The sequence below is a fragment of the Daphnia pulex genome, chromosome 8, assembly GCF_021134715.1.
Source record: "Daphnia pulex isolate KAP4 chromosome 8, ASM2113471v1".
NCBI lineage: Eukaryota > Metazoa > Arthropoda > Branchiopoda > Diplostraca > Daphniidae > Daphnia > Daphnia pulex.
In genome coordinates this window covers 10,357,444-10,383,060 of record NC_060024.1, presented here as the reverse complement: position 1 = coordinate 10,383,060, position 25,617 = coordinate 10,357,444, and the positions used below count along the sequence as shown (strand labels likewise).

The following is a 25,617-nucleotide window of genomic DNA, read 5'->3' as shown; positions in this document are numbered from 1 at the left end:
ATCACACATACATACATACATACATACATACATACATACACTTAAGTTAACCCGTTGGCTGCCACGCCATACAACCCGTAGGTTGTTCTCTACTCTCTACGCGCCATGTCTGAAGGATCCATGACCAAGGTGGGACTTGCCATTGCTGACAAGTCCGGGCTGACACGGTGACAGGAGAAGATGGAATGCACGCCTCTAGAATCCATCACCGTATCGACAAGGGGGAAGTCCCTATGGTGCACTGCCTAACAGGCGCCTTGCGGCGAATCTTGGGCTGGTGCAACTCTCCGACCCCGCGGCATGTAAACCACGAGACCGAACAGCGCGGCCCGTGCTAAGGAGCTAGGGGAGAACAAAGGCGTGGCAGCCAACGGGTTAACTAACACAAACGAAAACATATTACCAACAACAAATGATGATCCGCGCTGACATTTTCATTTTGGACCGGCGAAGTTTTGGTGTCCATCTTCTCGACGTCTTCTCTGCATGACCTGAGTAAAGACAAAACAAGTGTTATTAAGTGAAATGCCAATAAAAGTTATATAATACATAAAGGTACATTGATCTGTTTTTTTTTTGGCTCAAAACTTTACAGGCGCTTAAAAATTTTGCTTTTGACATTCAGAACTGTACACAGAACAAAGCTCACTTGCTAGTTATATGAAAATTTTCCGGAAGTATACCGGAAGTAGGCGACAGGGCCTTAACCATTGAGCTGTCGTCAAAATAAACTAAATATTCGTGATCTACGTGAAATTTGGGGTCGATTAGGTGTGATTTAAACGAAATCCAAAATTTGGCCAAAATCGAGAATTTTCCTGAACTATAGTTCAGGAATATTCTCAAAACCGGAAGTACGCGTACGTAAAAAACAAAACATGAGCTTTACCACAAATTTGACGAGGATCACGAATAAGTGATTCTTTAGTGCGTGGAATGAATATTTACTGAACTACTGACTGATATGAGAAAACCGGAAGTAAAAAAAAACAACGCATAATTAAAAATATAACAAGTGAGCTTTGTTGGCGGAATAGTTATCGTCAGTTTCCACTACAAAATTTAAAAACAAAAGCTGCCGATTAATGTTTAAAGAGATTTGCAAAGTAACTGAAACTGACTGTTTTGACAGCTGAAAGTTATCGGAAAGCCATCTAGCGTTAGAAAAAAGAAATGTCTAAGTAACACACTAACACTTCTTTTACGCGCAAGAAGGGCCTGATTTTGGAATTATTACACAGACAGAGAGTATAACTCAAATAGATTACTGGTAGATAAAATAAGTCAATTGTGCGGTACTTGGCGATAATCCCGTGGTGATGGCTGCAGGTGTGTCACAGCAACGGAAGTGATCCAACTCGCCAGTGAAGCACGAAAAGTTGTGTAGCAGGACTAGCAGCATAAGAAGCACTGAAGCAGTGAAGCTGGATGAGTCTTGAAGATAAGGATGGAGCAGAACGTTGGTTAAGTCCCTCTTCTGTGATGGACAAAATCCAGCATTGGCTCAAAGATGTCTGTGGGTATCTGTAAAAAAAAATGTTACATTAATGAAAATATAAAAATTAAAAAGCATATCAATCTTTACCTTTGGTAAGAAGCACACTGAAATGTTCATGATGAAAAACCGTGATAATGGAATTACAGCAACTAACTGCATTACTCCTCGTGTGGGATAAATTTCCTGATGCTAAAGAAAGTGTTATGAAGTAGTGCAATAGCATGGTAATAGGTGAGATTGATGCTTACCTTTATCATATGGATGATGATTTAGTAAGGCATTTGACGTAGTGTGGTTGGTGTGGTAGCAGTCATGGGAAAATACCTTATCTCCACACATTTGTATACCACTATATGTGTGCTTCAAACATGAGTTTAAGGCTTTTGACAGCATGAGGATCTAATGGATGGAAAGTGACTGTGCGCTAAGTCAACTTGTTGGGATGACTGACAGTAGCTATGCATCTAAAATTTGAAGAAATTTGTTTGTATAATATGAAAATAAGGAAGCTAGGTCAAGATAAACCTACATAAGATACGAAGTTCAATTTGGTATTTGAAATCACAGGATGTTTCGCCCATTTCGTCTCGTTTCGTGACGAGGTGACGAGACGTAGGAAACAAATACAAAACAACAAGAACGGAAGTGGCGACATCTAGCAATGAGCGAAAAAGCTATTGCAACGTCAGGCTAAAAGAAAAAGAGTTCTACTGTCGGGGTTCTACTGTCGGTGGAGTTCTATTGTCGCCGGAAATAAAAATAATTAAAAAAATTATTGGAGTTCTATTGTCGCGTAGTGGAGTTCTACTGTCGGGCACTGGAGTTCTATTGTCGAGTATTTTTAATAATATTTTAAAAAGGAGTTAAGAACTTATGTCTTTGGAGTCCCGTTCCGGTGTGCGAGGTTCCGCGTAGGAAATATGAAATAAATCATAAAAAAGCTAAAGATAAAATGAAATTCAAAATGATCCGCCAATCCTGCCCCCCCCCTCCTATAAACATCATTCATTTTGAAATTCATTTTATCTTTTGCTTTTTATACTTCATATTTCCTATTTCTTACGGGAACCGGAACCTCGCACACCGGAACGGATGCAAGCATATCACTAAAGTTTAAAAAATTTCGTTGTGTGCCTCAAAACTAAATTACGTTTCGGACTTGGATTGTCAGAGGTTTGAAATAGATGACGTAGGTGTTGTCGTTTTTCATGTGATGGCAGATTGTCTAGTGGTTTTCTCAAGTTTTCCTATTTTTCCATGAAAATTAACGATGAATTCAAAGTAAATTCAAGTTTATTTCTGTGTAACTTGTTTGCGATGGGATTTATTCCGTATGTAAAAGTATATCGATATTTCACCATTTTTGAGTGGATCAGTATTTTGTTTCACATTTATTACGCAAGTCATTTACTGCTGGATAAAGCATACCTTTTTTAATCCTAAATCACACGGCGATAAATATTTCTTAAAAAGAAAAAAGTTCCCCTAAATAATCTAAAGTTTTATTTGATGACAAATAAAGCAGTACATAAAGATAGTTTTGAGGGTGTTTTGACAAGTGTAAACGTGAGGATATTGCTCTTAACTGTTTTGTACCAACCAATCAAACAGTATACGATAAAGTTTTACCATATTGCGCCATATCCATTTTTCCCCCTCTTGACACTACGCAGAGCACTCACGAGAGAATATTTGCTGATGAGCAAATCCATCATTTGTGCAAGTAAGGAAAACCCCTAAGAGAAGATCGTTATTATCAGTCCAGGATGGTAAATCTTTTATCGTGGACTCTGATCTAATGTTATGACATGGAAATAAAACACCACCTAAGAATGATTGCAGAAAAGATCTTGCGGGAGTGAGAGCGAGAAATAATTTTACTCCGTTTACGAAAGTAATTTATATATGATAGCGTGCGAATGAAACTAGTCTAATAAAGTATGTAACATTCCACGCAAATCCTGTTAAATTGTAGTTCGAGCATTCGAAATATTCAGTATAGCGTCACTTCTATCGTGCGAGCCCCATGTAATATACAACGTTAATTTAGCTGATGGTTTATCAATGAACCTTGACGTATTTTAAGCTAATAAATAAGTAGAAAAACAATATTTACATGTTATATCTCTCACCTATGTACACGTTTAGTATAGCGAATTTTCTCTTTATGGCCTCAATAGCGCCCAACAGAGTGATACTACGTAAAGTGTGGATATCCAAGGCTGCCTGTGGGATTTTTTTTTGCGCAACGATTTCATGCCCCCACTATATATAAACACGAATCAAGCGTACGTGAGCACAACAGTCTATCACTTTCAGTCTGTCTGTGCAGTTGATTTAATTTGCCACAACTCCGCCGGCCCCTCGAAAAATTCAAAGGTAATTCGTAGTTACAATAAGGACTCGACTCGACAAAGTAAAAAGGAGGTTCTATAAATAATTCGTGCTTATTTTTTTTTTCTTGAAACAATAGGCGGGAATTTTATACCTTTGATCGACATGTTAGACATTCAATGGCATTTATTGGTTTGGTAAAAACTGGATGCTTTGATTTTCAAATTGAATAGCGATAGGCGATCAATACCGGATGAGCCTGTCAGTAATTCCATGTCAGTCGATCAAAGAGATAAATTGGCAAGCGTTTAATAAAAACGTTCTTTGAGTGACGTACCGTGTGAACGTGAGGGTTTGACAAAGTGCTATCCAATAAGATGCTCTCGCTCAACTCTGCTCATTATATCTCATTACGTCAGTTGATCGATACGATTTATCGCCTTGAATTTTCTGTAACAAGTTAGAGACACCGCCGTCGCGCTGCGTAGGTGACAACTTTGTCAAGATATAATTATTTGCTTTAGATAACAATAAAGGTCGCATGAATGTAGAGAAATGCCGATGTTATTCGGATTTACGGATATTCACGATTGTTGGAAGCTCCTTAATTAACCAAATTTGTTTACAAACTATTTCTCGTCTTGTTTTGTTTAGAAATGTTGCGCCTAATTGAACGAGTTCTGTAAAGGTAAAAAGTGGCGACTGCCGCCTTTTGACGCGTCCGAGAATGTGGTGCTATCTGGGAATTTACACTCAAGGTGTCAAAATGTTTACAGTGTTGCGTCTATATTTTGAAAAGGGCGCGTTGTTGTAATTAAACTAGCCGATAAGACTAGCCGACATCTTCTTATCCTTATCACTGAGAAGCATGCTTATGCTGTTTAATGTCATCTCCATATCATGGAATTTGTTTTCCCCCTCGCTCGGCAGTTTAAGAAAAGTGTCTGAAGGACAAGCTTCAAATTTGGTCTCGTTCAAACCTATTTTGTTTTTTAAATCACGCATTCTAATTGATATAGGAGTCGAGATTTCGCCACTGTCTGCGCGTAAAGTTGATTTCGATATTTAACGGAAATGGGAAACCCAGGTGAGGTCGAAAACGGAGAAGAGAATGCAGGATACGTCGCAACTGAAACCTTGGAAAACCCCCCGCCTTATTCATCAGGTAAATTCCGTCTGAAAAGGGAGAAAGCGAAAGCTAGTGCCTCCTAGCGCCTTTTCAAACGCGTTTGGGGTTTCCCCGCAAAGTTGTTCTTTGAAAATTGACTGACCTCAATATCTTTTTGTTCAGTGGGAGTATATCCTGATGGAAATGAGACGACCGTAGGGCAGCAGACTGAAGTCAAGAATCAAAATCCCAACTTTCAGAATGAGAATGATGGAATGACACCGGTGAGATCGATGACGCAAGCTGAAATAAAACAAGAAAAGATGAGAATTTGGAAAAATGTCGCCGTCATCAGCCTTTCCTTCATGTGTCTTTTTACGGCTTTTAATTCTGTCGGCAACCTGCAGGTAAATTTCACTTACTTGTTGATTGGGATGCGTATTACATAACATGATGTCAACTTATAGAGTTCTATCAATGCCGACGCCGGATTGGGAACGACAGCCTCAGCTACCATCTATGTTGCTTTACTCGTTTCCTGCATGTTTGTCCCAACTTGGCTGATCAAGACAATCAAGTGCAAGTGGACCATGGTGTTCTGTCAACTCTGCTACTCAGTCTACATCATCGCTCAGTTCTGGCCGTCTTTTGGTACACTTATTCCTGCAGCCATCATCCTCGGAATTGGAGCGGCACCTATGGTTATTATTGAATAGATAATTATTTTAACTTTCTTTTCTCTTTTAAAACGAATTTTTTTCTTTTTCTTTTCAGTGGTCGGCCAAATGCACTTATCTTACCCAAGTGAGATCATCATCATTTTTATTGTCGAGCTATGTCGACCGCCTTATCCACTTGACATTTCTATACGTTATTTCATCATGCGCGATTTTTCACAGGTCGGAAACCGGTATGCAGCTTTGATCGGAGACAATTCGGCTGAACCGAGCATTACAAGATTTTTTGGTGTCTTCTTTATGGTCTTCCAGACTTCACAAATTTGGGGCAACCTTATCAGTTCACTTGGTAAAGAAATTTCCTTGTTATTTAAAGATAATTCTAATTGACTAATTGTTTGTACTTATTAACGTTAAACAGTGCTCTCAATGGACAAAGCTAACGCAACGAACGTAGACGATCAAGTTTTAGAATACTGTGGAGCTAATTTCTGCAACAGTCGAAATCTTACCAACATAACGGGAGACGGCAGTGTTTCCTCACCTTTGCAGCGACCTGATGAAGCTCAGATTCAAATGCTGACGGGAATCCTTCTTGGTTTCGCTTTACTGGCATCAGCCATCATGGCTCTTCTAGTTGATCCTCTTTCCAGGTAATTTAAGCACACAGTTGCTTACCTACATAGGAATTTCCTTTATAAACAAATGAAGCTTTTACTAAACTAAATATTACCTTTGGTTTTTATCCTAAAGATTTGGTGAAGCAGAACGTCAAGGTAGCAGTACAGGCAAAACCGGAGTCGCTTTGCTTCTTGCTACCTTCCAACATATGAGAAATCCTTATCAATTACTGATTATTCCATTGACCCTCTGGTCCGGTTTTGAACAAGCTTTTCTCACAGCCGAATTCACTGCGGTAACTATCGTGTTTTTGTTTTTGGTAAAATCTTTTTTTTTTAATGTCGCATAATTATTTTACTAAAGGCCTACATTTCGTGTGCCTGGGGAGTGCAACACGTCGGATTCGTACTCATCTGCTACGGCGCGGCTGACGCAATCGGATCTATCACTTGCGGCTCGATAGTCAAGAGAGTGGGACGAATTCCCATATTTGTGTTTGGAGCTTTACTGAACGCGGCATTGATTATAGCACTCTTCTTGTGGAAGCCAGATCCTGATAACGCTGTAATCTTTTTCGTCATTGCTGGCTTCTGGGGACTTGCAGATTCAATTTGGCAGACACAAATCAACTGTAAGTATTATTTCTTTAATATTAAGTTAAAAATACGTACAATCGATTATACCTTTTACAATTTTGAACCTTCTAAAAATCTATCCCAGCTTTCTATGGCGTCATCTTTTCTGGTTCCGAAGAAGCTGCCTTCAGCAACTATCGACTGTGGGAGAGTTTGGGCTTCGCAATTGCTTTCGCTTACAGCTACGCATTGTGCGCAAATGCGAAACTTTGGGTTCTTGTTGGGGTGCTCGCAGCCGGAATGATTGGTTATTTGACGATTGAAACGATGGAGAACAAAAAACCAAAGAAGAATGAAAAAGAATAAGTCTGGCTCTTTGGTGCTGGCGCAGAATAAAGTCTTGATGATTAATTTCACCTAAGGAAGATAATGCCCAATTAATTGGGGCCTGTTTCTTAAAAAAAACACGAAATAACCTGACACAATTGTAAAATATCAATATATACAGTACCTCCCAATTAATCGCCATTAGTTATTGTCAAATACAAAATAAATGTTTTTCTTGTTTTTAATCAGACATATGTATCATTTTGTACAATAATGCAATACAAAATTTGCCTTAAAATGTTATGGTATTTACATTAATCCCTTAGCAATGAATATTTTATCCAATTCTTTTTCAATAGCAGGGCAGTTACCACGTAAACCATCTACAACTTTCTTTGACCATTTAAAATACTCTTCGCATCGTCTAGAAGACCAACCCCTTGGAGTACCCTTACACAAGTCTCGGAGGTTGTACAGTTTGTCAGCTAGTTTTACTAGCTTAGCCTCATGGCTGGATGTGGGAGCATGAACAATTTGTAATCTCTTCCTCTCTTCACTCGGGAGGCTTTTGTCATCAGTTACCTCTCGCACAACATCTGTGACAGCTTTCCCAAACTTTTTCTCCAGTTCCTCAAATGTTGTGTCGGTATCTTCAACAGTGTCATGCAGAAGTGCAGCTTGCAGAACAATAAGGTCTTTAATGCCAGCTTCACTCGTCAAGATTCTAGCAACACCTGTTATGCAATCAACACTTATTAGAAAACCACTTCAATACACAATAACACGTCAATTAAAAATATGTTCCTTTACCTACGGGATGATTTATGTACGGAGTAGAATCGCTATCCTTTCGTCTCTGATTTCGATGTTTTATTGCTGCAAAATCTACACATTCAATTAGCTCGATCGACACATCTCCTTGTGCCATGATGAAAATTGGCTGAATGTGTCACAAGTCACAACAGAAAGGAATTAACCGGTGAAACTGGCAAAACGTAAATAGAGCAAGTTGTTTCTTGCTTATGAGGCCATCTGTGGGAGAAAATATAACGCAGTTTAAAGGTTCTCACGTGATGATGTGGTAACAGCGCTAAAAGGTAAAGCGATTAACCGACTAGTCCGGAACAGTGTTGGCAACCGACCACCAAATTATCTGATAAGAAGAGAATATTTTAAGGCAAACACGGAAAAAACATTTAAAACAGCAGAAAATAAAATTTGAATAACTTTATTCTAATTTTTATCTAATCAATCAGGAGAATTCTGAAGAATAGAGCTTAACCCTATTCTAGGTAACCCATAGTTGTCTTATTTGAGAACACGACCTCAACGATATAACAAAAAACGCGTTAGTCAATTTCTGGAATGAGGTGTAATGACTCCACTGAGTCAAGAAAACACACTTTCGCGCCGCTCCGTTACAACTTGCAAATACAATATTTCATGTTCTTAATGCATTCGTATTTTATTGGCGTAGTATAAGCTCGGTATTAATCGGGACTTACAATTATGAAAGCATTGCAATCGTATCTACCAATTTTATGTAAAAATCATGGTAAGTTTTTGGGCAGTGACAGGAGTATCTATAAAAACTGTGGATTACATTATTAATTAAATGGTTTGAACTGGGTAGCTACTATCAATTCAGTCGGCACGTCGGAAAGAAAGGAGATTATTTTGTATCTGTAATCTATTCACCTTGTTGAATGCAATAATTTAAATATTTCCGAAAACCACGAGAAAAATATCAAAAGTTCGTCCGTCTTTCCTTATTTGCATTAATCTAATTCAGCAATTAAGATAGGTTATTGTATCGAATCTAACATTTAGTTTGAATGAGGCAAATTTACCTAATAAAATTACTGTGCCAAAAAAAACTTTTCTATGCTTAAAGAGACGGAATATTTAAGCGCTTATAGTGTTGAATGAAAATCTGTGAAAAAGACCTTCAATATTAACATTATTAATGACCAAAAATGTACACTATGTATATCAAAATAGGGAGCCGATAAAGAAAGGGCGTACAAAGTCATATGACTAACAGGACACCTAACCTTGTCCGTACGGAAAATAGAAACCCCGAGAGGAAAAAATTCGTCAAAAACATTATTATACAGTGGAAACAAATAGAAATCAAAAATGCATACGCCATGCCTCAATACGTCTATGTCTGAGAGTATCGAATGCATAGATGTAGAAAGTTATCTGGATAACTTAAATGTTCGCTTATCCATTGAAGAGGGGTTTCTAAAGGGATATCAATTCCGTGAATGACTACTTGAAACGGTCCTACGAAGCAAAATTTATTAAAGTGATTTCAAAAAGTTAAAAAATATAAATTATACCTTTGGATTCAAAATTGAGATTTGCCCTCTGAAGTAAGTCTTCCACAACCAGTTTTTTCTCATTCTCAACTGGTTTAATCAAATATTGAACGAAAGGCTTAGAAGTCAATTGGGGGACATATAAACGAAAGGGAATGTAGCGGAAACCATCCTCGGCGCTATGTTCCATTAATTTTCGATTGGCTGACCAAAATTGGTCAAATCTGTCTGTATAAAGGTATAGAAAACAGACATTATTGATCTGGCCTTACACCAAAGACAAAGTTATATATCACACCATGTAAAAGTCCCAACCAAAGCTGCTTGTGGTCACGTTCTTGCATTAGAGCCATTATGTGGTTCTTATGCTTCAAAGCATCAGCTTCTTTTAAACTATGCATCAGATGGGATTCAACAACATCTCTGGAAATAACACTGTAAAATTAGAAACACCATTACACAATAGAATCTATAATGTGATTACTTTGAGGGGCATTTGAGTATCTTGTTATCAGGATATTTGTCAAAGTGGACAGTAATCTGCCATGGTAATTCCGAATTTGAAACAAACAGATCATAGAGGAGTCCAATAGGATAATGCCTACATATTTTTATGTATAAATTGTTGACTTGAAATTTCTAATGAAAATACCACTTAAGAGGGTGTCTTTCAAATTCCAGCCACATTTCGTTGTCATGCTTTTCGGGAACAACACATCTTACAAAATGTCTGCGAACCTAGCAACAGCAAAATTTCATAAAATAATTAGACACAGCTATTAATATTTGATCACGCTTACTTTATCTGTGACGAGAGGAAAATAAGTCAGTCGTGGAACCATAAGATAGAAGGGATCTGGTGCAATTGGTGTTGACACTTCTTCTGTGGCTAATGTAAAACAGACTGGCAATCTGCCTTCCCAGATCTCACGTAAAATTTCCCTGTCTTCAGCCATGATCAGCACGATAAGCTCGACGAGATTTCTTTACTAAAAAAGGCTACAAAAACGTAACTCGACGCCACATAAACAATTAATCCCAAACAATTCTTTTAATTTAAGGCCGGTCTTCCAGTTCCTACTAACTGACGACTCATCCTTAAAAAACAGCGCCATCGGCGGAGACGGATGTAATAACCAATCGACTTATATCTCGGTCAAGCGCCAATTCAAATTTTTTTCTAAAAGTTTTTCTTTTTCAATGCTTTTTTATTACAAAAAAAATGTATTCTCGTATTTATCCACTTCTGACGTAATGACACCTCACAAGAAAGAAAAACTAGATTGTAAAAAAAGGCGTATGTATTTTTAATACACAAAAAAAAGGTTTGAAATTATTCAGCAAAATTCATAAGAAAGAAATCAAGTCCAATCAGATTACTTAATAAGCAGTGCACGAAAACATTGGATAGGAACCGCGAGAGTTAGAGGAACCGCTTGAAACGACCTAAAAAAGTTGAGTGGAAAAAATTAGACGTGAGAATGGCGCAGTGTATAAATAGATAAATAGATAATGTATCAGACCGAGGTATGCATTACAACTGGGGCAGAAATGCTCGACATCCAGGCAGTCTTTAACTATAATGATAACAATTTGATAACAATTACAAAATTCAAGGAACTCGTTTATGAATAATTAACTTACTGAAACAAGGTATTAAACAACACCCTAGGAAACACCTGTGTTTGAAATCAAGTGAAAGTCAAACCATTAGGACAACCTATCAAATTTAAAAAACAGCTGGGAAAAAAAAGGTTGTGTACCCAACAAAGCAAATTAAGATGCCCGATAACATAGGAACCAATCCAGGTTTGGTTTTGATACCAGTTTGAATTTCCGCTTGGCACTGCGGGCATTTCATTGTGCATGCGTTTGGCCCCAACATTTTTTCTGCCTTTTCTTTTTAATAATTTTCAGTTGAAAAAATTCTTGTTCACTCTTCCACTCCTTTCATCACCTTGATAAGGGAGAGTTAAAAAAAAACAGAAAAATTTTCAAATGATTAATTACAATCACCAGTACACGAATAATTTTTTTTTTATTAATAAGAAACCGATGGAGAAATGTTGTCTCTCATCGAAACTAGGTCAGTTGTGTATATACCACGTTGCAAGAATAAAACGATCTACATATTTGTTTGGCCAGATAGTACAGTCACGATGGACATTTGTTTATACTTTCCAACATCTGGCATCGAAGTATGGGGAATACGACAGGGGAACCGAAAATAAAATTAAAAAACGATGCACACACAACAGCGACGTTTGAGCATCAGGGTCACACAAAAAAAAGGGCGACCGATGTAAAAATATGTATAAATATAAAAACACGGTGCGACTTTAAGAGAATCAAAAATAGCCCAGCCTTCCATGTGAGCGCTTAGTAACTTCAGGATTTTCTTCTCGTGTTGTCATGTTTTATTTTAATTTGTCGGTGGGAAATGCATTCGGTATATAAGCGACGAACTGTTGGCTCACGCTCGGCACGTACCAAGTGGAAAGCGAAACGAAACCCAACAGGGATATACAAAACCACATAACAAATAGCCACTGCTGTGATGATGAATGTTCCGCTCACGAGAAATTCGTGTTTCTTTTTACTTTATTCAAAGGCTTACCTTAAAAGAAAAGGAAATGGAGTTTTTTTTTATTATTTTAGAAAGTGCGGCTGCTGCTGTGTTCACTGTTCTGGGCATCCAATCACCACATCCTTTCGCTTCGTTCAATTTTCAAGACACAGAAAAGGAAAGGAGGCGCAATTCGGGAAAACTTTTAAGTGGCAGCAACACAGAATAGAAAAGGTACTTCTAGCGCAACTCGTCGCTCACCGAAGACTGCCGAGAAAAAAAAAATGAAATAACAGCTGTGCCGAGAGAGAAACGGTTGTGCCAAATAGCCCGAGTTCTATACTGCTGAGCTGGGCGTTCCCAGCAGAGAAAAGTTCACGTGAAAGTCAGTTTTTGATGTTCATTCTTTCTTCTTACTTTTTGTTTGCGGCTGCTGCTGGGACGTGACTTCGTCTACCCAATCCGCGTATTCGTGGATATTTATATTCGTGTTAGTCAAGTATCCTTTTTTTTCGGGAGTTTTTCTAAGATGTCTTTTAAAATACAAACTAACTGAAATGAAAATTTCGTTTAGGTATTCCAAGAGCGCGCCAGCACTGATCGACTGCATTCATGGGCAATCAACCAAGTTCCTCTAATCAATTGACGGTTGTCTAAATGAGACGAATAAGAAATTTTCTAATTAAGGGCATTTGAATCAATCTTCTTCAATGCAAGGGCATTTGAGCTTTTGTTTAAAATCCAATGATTTTTAAAAACTTTTGGCTTGAAACTCGTTTTTTTCCACTTTTTTTAAAACTTTTCTTCTTTCGTTTCTTTCACTGTTGTTCTCCTTCGCCAGGGCTCATCAACTTTCCAAATGCTTTAAGTGAGTTCGAATAAAAACGGCATTCTCAAAATCCCAAAAGGCTCTTTATGACCGCATACACTTTCCTCCAGCGTGACGTAGTATCAGAATCAACTGATTGATGGAACAACAAACTTTTGGTAAGGAAAAACGTCCGTCATGACTGCATTCGGAAGGACTGGAAGAATAATAATGAAATTTGAAATGGTGATTAACTGATTTTCTTATGCCAGCAATAAACGGGCGCCAGAGGATTATTCCTCTCCTTACAGGAATAGTTCCTAGAAATTGATAAGAAAGTGAAAATAAGGATGCATGTTTCACATGTGGTTATCTGATATACGGGAACTTGAATGATAAAAGAAGAAAAACCTGATGAATATATTTGGAAATCGACTGACACACCTGACGCCTTGATGGATGGCTAAAAAAAGGTTGAATAACTAATAAGTAATAACCGGATCCACAGGTATCAAGGCATAGCGAGTCCATAACTTTTCTTTTTATATGCTGTGACTTCCGTATCTGTTTGGTGCAACCATCCTACCTGACAAAAATGGGCCGCAACTATTTCAAGATCAAAAAATATTTCAGTTGTCGACAGGTTGATGTGTGTCACAAATAAAATATTATTAGAGTTCTATATGAAGTTTATTTCCACCAATATCCTAGTACAATGCCCCTATATTTTCCCCTAAATAAGCCGCTCCATTTTCCCGTGAAATTTAAGCACAATGAGATTTGATTTGTAAATACTTGAAAACATTGGGGCAGGGGTCGCCAAAAAAGTCGTTGGTAGCCGGCACGACGCAACTAGATTTCCCGTTACAGCGTTGGCCAATGATACCCGTGTGCGCTGCAGTTGAACAGGTATTGACGGCATCACGCACCGGGTCCAACACGCAAACTGGGTGAGTAGTGCGACCGTAATTAGCGAAATCAATGACGATACTTTTCCCACTCGGACAAGATAACGTCCTGGAATCCCACTCGCAAGTGAATGACTCGACGACTTCAGATGGGCAAGCGCAGTGGTATTTGATTTGCAAATACTTGAAGACGTTAGGACATGGGTCACCAAAAAATAAATTAACAGCGGGGATGACGCAATTCGACCGGCCATTGCAGAATGTCGCGACAAAGTTGGTGTGAGACGAGGTGCTACAAGTATTGGGTGCGTCACGCACCGGGTCCATCACGCAAACTGGGTGGGTTGTACGGCCGTAGTTGGCAAAATCAATTACAATGCCTTGTCCATCGGGGCAGGTTAAAGTTTTGGTTTGCCATTCACAGGTGAACGATTCCTCGATCGCTGCTTACATTATTTACAAGATTTTAGTATTTAATTTCCTCCTGAAATACTGAATTAAAATTGAATTAAAATTACCTCGATCAGATTGAAGCGCTGTCTTGCTTGCAACTTGTTGCTAAATACGAATTCGCGTTATTGTTGAATTTTATCATTTGTTAAGTTTGTTAGTCTAAAAAAAATGAAATTACTTACTTGAAGGCCAAGAGAACTGACTAGGATAAGACAAATAAAGTGAAGCGGATCTGCTCGAATCATTTTCGGTTACGTTCCCAATGTGCTGTTGAAGTTACGGGATTTTGTAGTGGAATAACGAGTTATCACAACAATTCTCCGCGATTATATAGGGCTATAGTCATGGAAAACAAATTACCTACCACCAAGTGCGTTCGGAAAAGCACATTCGATTTCAATTACGAACAACACCTGTGCAGGTTCAGTGAAAACACCACTGGACCATAGACCTCGCATTCTGTTATAGAATACGCAGCAGTTGCAATCTATATTCGCTGTTTATCGTTATAGACGCCATATGCTAATCTGTTTCGGGCAACAATATTTGAGCTGTCAATACTTGCTGGGACCTGTTGGACATAGGCTTCACAGAGCAGGGCAGGCTAAGAATATGTTTGAACTAATGCCATTGGTTTACTCAGAACATCTGTGTAAGACCACTTGTTATTTGCATCAATATCGTTCGAGTTCGACGTAGGTAGTTATTGATCCATTTTTTCTCATTTACATGATCAAATAGGCTACGTTTTTGGTGTGTAAGTTGAATTAGAATTCCTAGTTGCTGCCATTAGCTGCCTTACAAAAAAAAAAGCAAATTATTTAAAAAATGTATTCATTATAAAAGAAAATTGAAATATTTTTGATTTCCAGTATCCAGTATTGTTTTAAACGCAGCGGTACTTTACTTGTAAATATTTGTAAACGTTAGGGCAGGTATCACCGAAAAAATCGTTGGTGGCTATCACAATGCAGCTAGCTTGGCCGTTGCAGCGTCCGCTTACCATTTCGGTATGCGACGGGGTGAAGCAGTCATTGATTACATCAATTTTTTCATTATAGATGCAGATATGGTGGGATGTCCGGCCGTAATTAGCGAAATCGACGACAATGCCTTTTCCACCGGAACAGGATATCACATTGGATTCTCCTTCGCACGTAAATGATTCCTCAGTCCCTGTTACACCAATCAACTGATTTAATTAAAATTTGCGAAACAAGAAAAGAAAGTATTATTTGCATACCAGCAAATGAAAGACCTGCATACGCTGCCGAATAAGGAATAGACGATTTGATTTCCGTATTTAGATTGAAATAAATTATTTTCTAGGTCACCTGCTGTTTTATTTTAATGTTCACCATTACCTGTTTTTAAAAATTCTATTTCCTTTTTTAATACATCAATCTGCGATTCCATTTCTGTTAAGCGCTGAGCATTTTCTGAAAAGTAACAGGAAAATGAAACGGACCTCTAAAATAAAAGAAACAATTTCTTTGTACCTGTCGATTCCTTTGGACATATCGTTTGAACAGAACGGGGAGCATAATTTTTAGCGTTTGTTTGAGTTGTTGTTTCCTCCGACACCGTCGATGATTTTGCAAAAATTGCCAAATAAGGAAAAGGTACAGATAGGAGAATTAGTGGTTTATTGATGTAGCTGCTGCTCGTCCACTGAGCCGGTATTTGGGTTGATGCCGCACAGACCACCAATAGAAGATTGGTAATCACCTTACGGAATGAAGCACAATTGATAATAAATGATTAGTTCACAAAGAAATGTTAACGATACACTTTCACTCACAGAGTTCTTCATGATGGCAAATGACGTGTGCTAATGACGCGTGCTTTAATTATGTCTGTGTTGGGTGGCAGCTAGCGTTGAACTGCATAACATTTTACAAATCGCATCAGGAGATTTCGCTATCTTTTTCTTGCTGCTTGCCATTTACAGGAGTGAGGTGGGAGATTCAAGGTTATCCAATCTAAAGAGTATATTAATGATCACGTGATACTTATCATGACTGAGGGAACGGGTGATAGCCAATGGGTTGAATTTCCCAATTTGTCCATTCTTCGGGACTGTAAACTGGTAATCAAAGAGCTGGACTGCTATTGTGTGCTGGTATGCTCGTGCTCGGTAAAACTCACGAAAATATTAGTTCTGAGAAATTTGTGTAGCGTAAAATGTATGCACATTGCACAGCGACACAATGCCTTTCGTTTAGTGGCATTTGTCAGGAAAAACAAGAGGAGAGCTTTTATCGCCCTTTGTTATTTCAAGAAAAACTAGTTCTTTCCTTCAATGCTGCTGAAATTTACAGAATAAACAGTCCAGTTTCTATGCGCCGCGCATGGCTTCTAAGAAATGGGGTGAAGCAATTCTGTGTTAAATCATGTTAGAATGAAGGGCTGTCTAGACACAATTTACAAATGAGTTCAAATTGATAAAATCAAAAATTGATTTTGACACGCACGCCTTCTTAGCTCAGTGGTAGAGCGTTGGTCTCGTAAACCAAAGGCCGAGAGTTCAATCCTCTCAGGAGGCAAACTCGTGCATGATAAATGTGAGATAAAATAACACCCCTAAGGAGAAAAGAGAAATCACTTTTGGATTACGTGAAACAGTTTCACACAGGAAAATGGTAACAAGATAAAGAAAGTTCTGGATCTGGGATATGGAAAACAAGTCATTGACTTTTACAACTTATTTCCTATTTGAGCATTTGGGAGTTATCCAAGGTAGTCGGATGAAACTGAACACCCAGATTTAAAAAAAGTTGAATTGTACTTCTCAAAATCTGTATTAAATCTGAATTAAAGAGCATTAAAGTTAGAGAGGAAAAGAAACATACTTCAACAAATAAAATGAATGAAAAATGCTGAAACAGAACTTAAAAAAAAAACAACGCCTTACCAACTTTATCACGGGATTGCATCCAACAGAAACTGGAAAGAAAGGAACAGACATGGTTAATAACACAGTTCGGATTGGTCCAAGCATTCGGGACATTGCGGGTAACGGGTAAGAGAGAAGACGGCTTCGCATGAGGGTAGGGAGCATTTGAACCAGGATTCATCACTCATGTCTAGGCGCCACCTGAGCTTCTTTTTGGCCGTGCTAGTCAAGTTAACACTAAAAAAATTAGATTTACGATCAAGCCACTCTTCAAGATCGCTTTCTTCCGTCTCGGTCCATTGCTGTCTCTTGCTTAGAACAGAGGCGGCCTTGTCCAACTGCCTCGCGTCAATGCGAAGAAAAGGGGGGACTACAGCGGATAGGGCTTCCACGGCAAAGTACTGGCGATGCAAATCCAAACGTTTCCACACATTCATCAAGTCTTGAAAATATCCTTGGCCAGAGTTGGCGTATTTCTCCATGAAATGGAATCCCGTTTTGATTCGCTCCAAAATGTGTTCGATTGAAGGCTCGGCCAGCACAAACATTTCCTTCTTCTTTGTCTTGTCAAGGGAAGCCGCATACTTTTTCTTGGAGTCGCTTATCAAGTAGCACATCAGGTAAGTAAATTGCATCCGGTAAAGTAGATCCCAGCACTGGTCCCTAGTAAGACTGCGAATGGAAACGCCCTGAAGAAGGATCGATTCCAGCTGTGCATCGAGTTCAGATACATTTCCCTTCCATTTAATCAACGTTCGGCGTATTTTTTCAATATGGTTGACAACCATCGAATCGTCCTTGACATAATCCCATTTGATGCTGGGTAGATCTATGTAAAAGGCTTTGATTTGGTCGCCGTAGCGATAGCAGTGTCGGATGGCTTTCTGGCATCGTGGGCATGATGGGCATTGGATTTTGCAGATGGGGTTTTCATTTGAATAGTTCTGGGCCATCCACTCATCCATTTCTTCCACCTCGACAAAGTGCTCACACTCGAGATAAATGTATCTAAATATTTAAGGATTATTATAGTGAATCAATAGCCAATTAACGAACTAATGCTTACCTTGCTCTTCGGTCTGCGTTAGGTAGTTTGATGCGCGCACAAAAGGGGCATTTGGGTGGACAAATTTCACCACAAAGTCCGTTACAGAGATGCCCACAAGAGAATTTTTTGGGGCAAGGCTTGTTACACGGTTCCCGATTGCAAAATTCAAAACACTGATGATTGCATGATATATGAGGGCACTCCCACGCGCATTTTTTCTGTCGATACACAACAAAATGTGGTTTAAATGTGTATGTAAATAAGTAATTCATTAAAAGACTTACCATGCACGGAGTACATTCGTCACTGCACAGCTCAGAGCACTTTTGATGGACACACTGATATTCACAAGGTTTCTGGCACGGTGGACAAGCTTTACCACACTGTGCTTCGCACCTAACAAATGGTAATAATATGTTACTGTGAGTGCCACTGATTTAGATATTTAAATGTACTTGTGCCCGCAAATCAGAAGCTTTTTGCATCGTTGAACGCAGACGGAATGGAAGCGATTGGCCAGACATTCGTTACAGCGTTCAGTACAGCGGTGGCCGCAAGCCAATTTGATCTTACAAGAAGAAGTACATTTTTCCACCTCCATCTTTTTAGCTTCAATAACGTCTTGATCTGAAAAATAAAACAAAACAAAACAAAGGCTTACAGGAAAACTAAACTATAAAAATAATTTGACTAACCAGCGTAACGCAGACAACATTCTCCCCTCAAACCATGGCCACAAGGAAGACAAATGCCTTCGAGTTCGACTTGTTGTTGACAAGATTTGGTAGCGCACGGCTCCCGACAAAGAAGCGAGCAGCCATGCCCGCAATTCAGCTTTTTCTCACACATAGAAGTGCAGTCGTTTTTGGACAGCTTTTTCCCACATTCGACTTTGACCTTGTGTCCACATTTTGGAATTTCCTTTTCCACCATAACCCTGGGAATAAATCCAGATGAAAGGCTATTCTTAAAAGAAATTGTCTAATCCAATTATTAATCCATTACCGACAGAAAATGCTGTTTAATGGCTTGCTGGCCTCCTTTGATCCGCATTTTAAGTGGCAGGTGTGACCACAAGGCAGTACTTTCATTTCTTCAACACTGCAAGTCAATTTGAGTCTTTTCTCCAGTGAGTCTCCACATTTAGTAGGGACCGTATGGCGACAGCCGAGTACATGTTCGGTATTTACAGTGCAGACAACTTGGTCAGTCTGGACAGAACATTTGACACGAGCCAAGTGACCACACGGTAACCGTTTCTCCACAACTGTACAGCATGGGATGTCGTTCGATGAAGATAATTCTCCACAAGTTGTTATCCATAAATGACCACAGGAACGCTGCATAGACATAGGCGCGAAGCAAATTTCTTTCTCCGTCTCCCGGAAACAAGGCAAATCCTGCATAGAAAAACATTAATTTGCATTATAATGAATTGGCTTTAATAAATAACAAAATTATACCGTAGTATGACCGCAACTCAGTTCCTTTTTAACGGTTTGTTTGCACGTATGCGGGGTCGAGCGGTCATGACAAGGCAAAGGGCAACTATGATCACAATCAAGAATCGCTCCGCATTTAATTTTGCATTTCTCCTGGGCTTTGATTTCAGACGATTTGCAAGGGATGATGACCATGTGATGGCACGGAAGCGTATAATTGATCATTACATCGCAGACGATGCTTTCATCGATCTCTTGAGCACAAGGGAGACGAAGTTCGTGACCGCATTCCAGCATTTTCAATGGTTCTGCCGTACACTTGAAGCTTCGCAGTTGAATTTCATTTTTGGCAACTGAACACGGGACCACTTGTATGTGTGAACACAGAGGATGGAGCACTTCAACTTCCACAGTGCAAACCACCGAGTCGATTCCGTCAATGCATCGAACAGGCTGTAGATGGCCACACATCAGCATCTTATCAACGACGGCCGTACAGGTTGGAGTCTTGTTCCAGCAAAGACATTTGACGTCGTGGCCACAATCGAGGTGTCGAACAATTTCTTGATGGCATCGCTCAACTGGTTTCGAACACATACTCTTCTGCATATGTCCACAAGGCATTCGACGATCAACCATAGTAAGGCAAGGGATTTTAATCGGTTTTCCAGGACAAACGAATCCCGAAATATGGCCGCAATCCAGCTTTCGTTCATCCATTATTCCGCAATCCATTCCCCGAGGATTGACACCGCATTTCATCCATTTTGAATGGCCACACAACAGTTTCTTGTGAACCAATTCCTTGCAGAAAGTCTGAAGAGCAAAACTCTGAATTTTCGACTGGCTACAGGGAATCGTTGCAATGTGGGAACACGCCAGTTTGTACTCTATAAGCGCTTTGCAGAGTGCGGAATTGGGTGGCGCCGAACAAGGAATTCGCTGTAAGTGTCCACAGGTCAATTTCTTGGAAACAAGGACAGGGCATGGGGTTTTGGCAAAAGTTTGTAGTTGCGAGCAGATGATATCATACTGGTGCATGCACGGCTTCTTCAATACAGGGACAAGTTCGTTGCAAACCGCTTCGTAAACACTTGTTGAGCAGGACATGAAGTGGTTGTGGCCACAGTTGAGTACTTTGATGACCTTTTCGAGACAACTGCGCGTGTGTGGACCGTCTTTGTGACACACTAGTTTGCAGGCATGGCCGCAAGGAAGATCAGCTCCACACAATTCACGACAAAAATGGTCGACTGGGAAATCTTCAGGCACCATAACCTTTAAAATAATAATAATAAAAAAAAAAACAGGATTATGAACAAGTTAAATTAAACATAAAATTTCATCTCTTTACTTTGTGAACGGTTTGATGATGTTTGTCGCATTGTAGGGGAATTCCTTCGCCGATTTCTCCGTTTTCTGTTAAGACTTTCTCCATATGAGCCCAAAGAGGGCTAGCAGTAGACAGCATACGGATGTTACCCAAAATGTAGAGGCCATTGCGGGCGCGGGATAAGGCCACGCAGACACGGTTGTCGATGCGGAGGAAACCGACCGAGTTGCGTTTGTTATTTCGCACCAGAGACAAGATTATGACGTCGTTTTCCTCCCCTTGGAAGTTATCAACGACCGTCATACGGACATGTGCCAGTTCAGAACATTTTAATTGCTTGCGCGATTCCAAGAGTTGATGAAGTTGAGCAGTGTAGGTGGCCAAGATAGTAATTCGGTGCGGAGAAACTTGTTGATCTCGCACTAAATAGCGAGCTAAATTGAGCGCCATGCCAACTTCATGCAGATTATAAAAACTGCTCCCGTCTTCTTTCTCCGGGTGAGTGTGATGATGGAAAAATACCTAAAAGAAGAAGATGAATAATCACATTAAAATTCAAATTATGAAAAGGAGGATGAAAATTTGATTACGTCATGTAGCATTCCCCGGACATGAGGGTGGTCATAGACTGAGCTGTGATTTTCCAGTTGGGCATAGATGGCTGGAACGATGAGTCGCGCTACCTCAGCTCGCATTCGGTGTTGGACGCCGAGCCTGACAGCTTTCATTCCACCCATGATGAGGCGTTCAAACAGGGACACGTCTAAATGATATTTCGTCGCCAGTTGGTGAACGTTCACCGAAGGGCGCAATTGTTGGTGATCCCCTGATAAACAAAATCAATTATGAAGTTGTGGCATTAAAAAAAAAAAACTACTTGGAATCATTCATACCGATCATAATCAACTGTTGACATTCAGGCGTCAAGGAACAGACGATGTGTGACTCGAGCACTTCTGCAGCTTCTTCCACGATTACTAAAAAGGAAAAGAATCATGAATGAATAATAAAAAAATGTAAGCACCCAAAATAATTACCAATTTTAGCTTTGAGCGATTCTAGAAGTAATCGGTTTTTGGCTGCTCCAGTGGTAGTCATACCAATAACATCAGCAGTACGGCAAAGAGCTGCAAGAGCTTTACCTTTCAATTGATTATACTCCTTGATTTTATCTTCGTAATCCCTTTCTGTATCGCGCAAATCCTGGTTAACTATTTCTTGATAAAGCCTCTTCCATTGAGCAAACAGCATCCAACGTTTACTTAACGGCATAGACATTATTTGGTCCGCTGAGAAATCTTCCATTTGGTAGTCGTCGTATGGCATTGCCAAAAGAAGATCACGAATGTACTGCATTCTCTCCATTTGGTTGTTGGCAAAATCTGCAAATAATTTTTCTTCAATATCTTTAGGTTCTTCTTCGGCTTGAGTCCAGGGAACATATTCGCCATCGTCAACGTTGTCGTTGTGTTCAGGAGAGGCTACATCACTGATCTCTTCCCTGGCCAAACGCAATTCCTCAGTGTAATCTTCGTCGTCGATTATGTCTTTGATCATATCATTGTTATCACAGTCTAGTTCTTCGTGGTCTTCTGGTAGGAATTCAACGACATTTTGCTCTTTTATTGCTGTGACCGCTCTTGCCACTTGACTTCTGTATCGGTTCTCAATCCGCGTCTCCCGCAACACCTTAAGTAGTTGCCGATAGTTGGACCATCCCAACCACCATTTAAGAATGTTGTCTTTGCGCTTTTGTTTAGCTTGACGCTTTTCCGCCTCTTCGAACACTTCACTTATCTCAGCACTGATGATATTTCTTCGCTTCAGTTCATGGACTTTGAGGATCTCAAATTGAGTGTTGTGCATTTTGGTATTAATCAAACTAATCTGTACTTCCATCTTGGCTCGTATCTGCAAATATAATTAAATTAAGTAAATAGGCATTTGTTTAATTTCGGAATGCTTTCTTTCATACCTCTTTCATCCTGTAAAAATAGTAAAGGTAATTGGATTCAGAGTATGGGCCATCAGACATTTCCTCCATCACCCTGGATTTAATCCGATAAAGGCTAAAATTTTCCAAAATGGTGGATTTGGATTGACTTCCGATGCGGATGATTCGATTCGTCGATCCATGTATCCCCTCTAGGAATTGGTCCAGTGCATGATTCTACGAAATAAACCAATTGAATTTATTAGAAGGAAAATTAAAACTAATAGATTAGCAGAATAAAGAGCATACCGTGAAGCAAATAACCACGACAGGTGAGCGGTTGTCGCTCCAATCTTCGCCGTATTTTTTCCAGAAAATTTTATTTCTTACACGCCAGGTTGGTCCACAAGTGAACTGCAGCTTCATCAATAGACTTCCTTTATCCGACGGATTTCCACCATTTTTTCCTTGCCACAGATTTTTGTTGTCCAGTAATGAACGAAGGATCCGCAGAGCCAAGAACGTTTTTCCAGTACCGGGTGGTCCTTGCACTAGTGCAACTCTACTTGTCAGGGCTATTTGTAAGGCCTCACGCTGCCTCCTATCTAGACCCAATTCTTCGGCATTTGGCCAACTAGTAAAGTCCATCAAGCTATAGATGTTTAAAGTGGCTTTTTCGGAATTCTTGAGCTCATAAATGGGCGAATCCGAGAGGTACGATGGAAGCATTGGATTTTTTTCAAATCCTAGAAAGTAATCCATCATCGGAAAGGAATCGTACGTAAAATTCTGCAGGACTTGAAGGACTGCTCGATAAGGTTCAAAGAAGACCACTGATTCGAGCATCACATACGTCTAAACAATAACAAATGGATTACATTCAATCACAACATAATATCTAAAACAATTTACCTTTTCCATGAAATTTGCTGGCACATCTTTCGACTCGATCGCCAACATAATCTGCCCACTGGCCAAATCCTCTGGATTACTGTAAAGTCATAAAAAGTTAATCTCTCAATTACTGAAAATCAAATTTTGTAAACCACTAACCTATTTGCGACGCTAGCTACAATAATTTCCGATCCGTCCCAGAGGCAAACGAGTGAGCCATGAATTAGACGTCGACTGGTGATCCAATTTACTCGTGGTAAACGTTGAAAATTAACCCTATAAAATCGCCAGGAAGATTCTCGTTCTGGAACAAGCCATCGATCTTGGACAAGACCACTTCTTTTGAAGGTGACGTTTTCGTAAATTCGGAGCTCCTGGACGCCCCGTGGACCAATCTGGCCGGACGTAAGTTTAGCCAAGCCTTGCCGAAGTGGCTGCATGAAATCTTCCATCAGAAGACGAAATTGGATATCTTGATAACTTTCGAGATCGGGATAAGATGTGCGTAATAAGTTGGGACGAAGGAAGACTTGACCCTCAAGGAAAATATCATAATGATTCGGTACAATGTCCCAGTTGGCGATGTTATCTGGTGGTTCGACCATGTTGGATTCCTCGGCAATTTCAGCAAATATTGCTTCTTCATGGATCAGTTCTTGAGCATCGAATCCTGAATCATCTGTTGATTCGCTACCAGTAAGCATACAATGAATAAACAGGAGGCGATCAATAATTCTTGGTTTGATCCCTAGAACTTGAATGGATGGGTCTTTTGTCGAGTTGTAGAGATCCAAAAAGAAATTTGGTCGGATGGCATTGGTTGCATTCGAAGCGATAGTAAGGTAAAGGGTTGTGGTTTTGCAAAGTGCTCTTAGCAAATGTTCCAGCCTAAGAGTTTTACCAGAATTCTCAACGTCCATTTCCAGAATGTGTGTACAGCACAAACTAACTTGGTTGTACAGCTTCTTGCTTTCAATTATTTTTGCCATTTGCTTTAAATCATTATCGCCAATTATATCGCAGAACGTACCAAGTATGAGCCAGATGACTTCTGTGTCGGTTGGGTGCAACCATCCATCGCGTCCAAGATTAACCGTCGCATTTGGAAGTCGAGAAAACATTTCAGAAGGTTCCAAAGTGTCACGTTCATCATACAGTTTACGTAGCTGGATGTTTGGTTCACCGATTGCAGAAGAAACGATTGCACCTTTTGCACCCTTTTCAATTTTTTCTTTCTTCTGTTGACCATTCTTCTTTTTTGCGTTCTTTTGACCACCCATTTTGAAGTACTTTCGTTCACTAACTGGAACGTTCCTAGGTAAAGTAGATAATATATAACACGTTGCGTGAGTCATTGTTTGAATACGTGATCCGAATCGAGCAGCTAGATAAGAAAACCAGTAAATATTGCACTACTACCAAATATTAGATGGAAAAAGTTGGACATTTAACTCATTGGTAAACAACGTCGGTTATCAATATCGGTAAACATCAGAAGACGAAATATTTCTATCGTGACGAAAACACGTTTTTGCAACTGTTCTGAGAAACCTTATTATATCTGTAAACATAAAGAAGCCGAAAGAAGCATTACTCACTTGTTCTAAACAATTTAGTTGTTTGTTGAGTGAGTTGTCGACGGTGAGTCACCACACATTTGAACGTCGTATTATTATGTCTCGCAAATAAATTTTGTCAAATATCAAACTTCCACTAAAGTTGGAATAGCATTAATCACGGTGAACACTGAACACAACGCGTCTGCATCTGCATTCACTGACAAACTCTACACTATTCTACTTCTACAGTGAGGTTTCCCGCCCGAACTCTGACCTAAGTTCGTTCCTTCTTCCTTGTTGACCTTGAAAAATT

General features: G+C 39.6%; 5 protein-coding genes, 2 long non-coding RNA genes and 1 other non-coding gene across 10 annotated transcripts; 3 read left to right on the top strand and 5 right to left on the bottom strand.

The window, feature by feature from the left end:
• Positions 1-435: 435 nt before the first annotated feature.
• Positions 436-1,801, bottom strand: LOC124200170. Its single transcript, XR_006877182.1, has 4 exons — positions 1,747-1,801; positions 1,586-1,687; positions 1,300-1,524; positions 436-491 (listed from the first exon to the last, which is right to left on the bottom strand). It is a non-coding gene; the product is annotated as an uncharacterized LOC124200170 (long non-coding RNA).
• A 1,962-nt stretch (positions 1,802-3,763) lies between these two features.
• Positions 3,764-7,438, top strand: LOC124200159 (UNC93-like protein). Of its 2 annotated transcripts, none has more exons than XM_046596296.1 (10): positions 3,764-3,877; positions 4,852-4,997; positions 5,124-5,347; positions 5,408-5,641; positions 5,715-5,744; positions 5,840-5,966; positions 6,039-6,270; positions 6,371-6,533; positions 6,602-6,869; positions 6,959-7,438. In XM_046596296.1, exons 2-10 carry the CDS (start codon positions 4,907-4,909, stop codon positions 7,177-7,179), a joined length of 1,590 nt encoding a protein of 529 aa, XP_046452252.1. In that variant the 5' UTR covers positions 3,764-3,877; positions 4,852-4,906; the 3' UTR covers positions 7,180-7,438. The 2 variants fall into 2 exon arrangements, with proteins under 2 accessions (XP_046452252.1, XP_046452253.1); XM_046596297.1 differs by lacking the exon at positions 3,764-3,877 and adding an exon at positions 4,115-4,316.
• On the bottom strand, positions 7,368-8,159 carry LOC124200163 (guanosine-3',5'-bis(diphosphate) 3'-pyrophosphohydrolase MESH1-like). The gene is made up of 2 exons (XM_046596306.1): positions 7,951-8,159; positions 7,368-7,874 (listed from the first exon to the last, which is right to left on the bottom strand). The coding sequence occupies exons 1-2, from the start codon at positions 8,066-8,068 to the stop codon at positions 7,450-7,452; spliced, it is 543 nt and encodes a 180-aa protein (XP_046452262.1). The 5' UTR covers positions 8,069-8,159; the 3' UTR covers positions 7,368-7,449.
• Positions 8,160-9,072: 913 nt separating this feature from the next.
• On the bottom strand, positions 9,073-10,580 carry LOC124200162 (autophagy protein 5-like). The gene is made up of 6 exons (XM_046596305.1): positions 10,265-10,580; positions 10,117-10,202; positions 9,949-10,065; positions 9,763-9,887; positions 9,486-9,692; positions 9,073-9,429 (listed from the first exon to the last, which is right to left on the bottom strand). The coding sequence occupies exons 1-6, from the start codon at positions 10,418-10,420 to the stop codon at positions 9,305-9,307; spliced, it is 816 nt and encodes a 271-aa protein (XP_046452261.1). The 5' UTR covers positions 10,421-10,580; the 3' UTR covers positions 9,073-9,304.
• A 1,152-nt stretch (positions 10,581-11,732) lies between these two features.
• LOC124200168 lies at positions 11,733-12,761 on the top strand. Its single transcript, XR_006877180.1, has 2 exons — positions 11,733-12,520; positions 12,605-12,761. It is a non-coding gene; the product is annotated as an uncharacterized LOC124200168 (long non-coding RNA).
• Positions 12,762-13,509: 748 nt separating this feature from the next.
• LOC124200156 (NFX1-type zinc finger-containing protein 1-like) lies at positions 13,510-25,588 on the bottom strand. 2 transcript variants are annotated; one of them, XM_046596290.1, is made up of 22 exons: positions 25,344-25,588; positions 23,905-25,059; positions 23,764-23,842; positions 23,161-23,706; positions 22,894-23,088; positions 21,956-22,829; positions 21,812-21,895; positions 21,509-21,744; positions 20,940-21,440; positions 19,607-20,863; positions 19,149-19,543; positions 18,839-19,080; positions 18,599-18,770; positions 18,428-18,539; positions 18,162-18,361; positions 16,001-18,103; positions 15,699-15,927; positions 15,564-15,638; positions 15,443-15,466; positions 14,382-15,375; positions 14,265-14,304; positions 13,510-14,189 (listed from the first exon to the last, which is right to left on the bottom strand). In XM_046596290.1, the coding sequence occupies exons 2-16, from the start codon at positions 25,023-25,025 to the stop codon at positions 17,170-17,172; spliced, it is 6,948 nt and encodes a 2,315-aa protein (XP_046452246.1). In that variant the 5' UTR covers positions 25,026-25,059; positions 25,344-25,588; the 3' UTR covers positions 13,510-14,189; positions 14,265-14,304; positions 14,382-15,375; positions 15,443-15,466; positions 15,564-15,638; positions 15,699-15,927; positions 16,001-17,169. The 2 variants fall into 2 exon arrangements, with proteins under 2 accessions (XP_046452246.1, XP_046452247.1); XM_046596291.1 differs by having other exon boundaries at positions 15,443-15,457.
• Positions 13,603-14,444, bottom strand: LOC124200623 (L-rhamnose-binding lectin CSL3-like). The gene is made up of 3 exons (XM_046596892.1): positions 14,382-14,444; positions 14,265-14,304; positions 13,603-14,189 (listed from the first exon to the last, which is right to left on the bottom strand). The coding sequence occupies exons 1-3, from the start codon at positions 14,442-14,444 to the stop codon at positions 13,603-13,605; spliced, it is 690 nt and encodes a 229-aa protein (XP_046452848.1).
• Trnat-cgu lies at positions 16,674-16,745 on the top strand. Its single transcript has one exon. It is a non-coding gene; the product is annotated as a tRNA-Thr (tRNA).
• Positions 25,589-25,617: the final 29 nt, after the last annotated feature.

What these genes read in the sequence shown, in the direction of transcription:
- LOC124200159 (XM_046596296.1), top strand. Translation starts at nt 4,907, where the DNA reads ATGGGAAACCCAGGTGAGGTCGAAAACGGAGAAGAGAATGCAGGATAC. An exon ending in GAATTGGAGCGGCACCTATG is followed by an intron (nt 5,642 to 5,714) that starts GTTATTATTGAA and finishes TTTTCTTTTCAG; the next exon opens with TGGTCGGCCAAATGCACTTA. An exon ending in CAACCTTATCAGTTCACTTG is followed by an intron (nt 5,967 to 6,038) that starts GTAAAGAAATTT and finishes AACGTTAAACAG; the next exon opens with TGCTCTCAATGGACAAAGCT.
- LOC124200163 (XM_046596306.1), bottom strand. Translation starts at nt 8,068, where the DNA reads ATGGCACAAGGAGATGTGTCGATCGAGCTAATTGAATGTGTAGATTTT. An exon ending in GTACATAAATCATCCCGTAG is followed by an intron (nt 7,875 to 7,950) that starts GTAAAGGAACAT and finishes ATTGCATAACAG; the next exon opens with GTGTTGCTAGAATCTTGACG.
- LOC124200162 (XM_046596305.1), bottom strand. Translation starts at nt 10,420, where the DNA reads ATGGCTGAAGACAGGGAAATTTTACGTGAGATCTGGGAAGGCAGATTG. An exon ending in TTCCTCTCGTCACAGATAAA is followed by an intron (nt 10,203 to 10,264) that starts GTAAGCGTGATC and finishes TGCTGTTGCTAG; the next exon opens with GTTCGCAGACATTTTGTAAG. An exon ending in GAAAGACACCCTCTTAAGTG is followed by an intron (nt 10,066 to 10,116) that starts GTATTTTCATTA and finishes AAAAATATGTAG; the next exon opens with GCATTATCCTATTGGACTCC.
- LOC124200623 (XM_046596892.1), bottom strand. Translation starts at nt 14,444, where the DNA reads ATGATTCGAGCAGATCCGCTTCACTTTATTTGTCTTATCCTAGTCAGT. An exon ending in TCAGTTCTCTTGGCCTTCAA is followed by an intron (nt 14,305 to 14,381) that starts GTAAGTAATTTC and finishes ATTCGTATTTAG; the next exon opens with CAACAAGTTGCAAGCAAGAC. An exon ending in AGCGCTTCAATCTGATCGAG is followed by an intron (nt 14,190 to 14,264) that starts GTAATTTTAATT and finishes TAATGTAAGCAG; the next exon opens with CGATCGAGGAATCGTTCACC.
- LOC124200156 (XM_046596290.1), bottom strand. Translation starts at nt 25,025, where the DNA reads ATGGGTGGTCAAAAGAACGCAAAAAAGAAGAATGGTCAACAGAAGAAA. An exon ending in TCAACAGTTGATTATGATCG is followed by an intron (nt 21,745 to 21,811) that starts GTATGAATGATT and finishes TTTGTTTATCAG; the next exon opens with GGGATCACCAACAATTGCGC. An exon ending in TGAGTTGCGGTCATACTACG is followed by an intron (nt 19,544 to 19,606) that starts GTATAATTTTGT and finishes TTTTCTATGCAG; the next exon opens with GATTTGCCTTGTTTCCGGGA.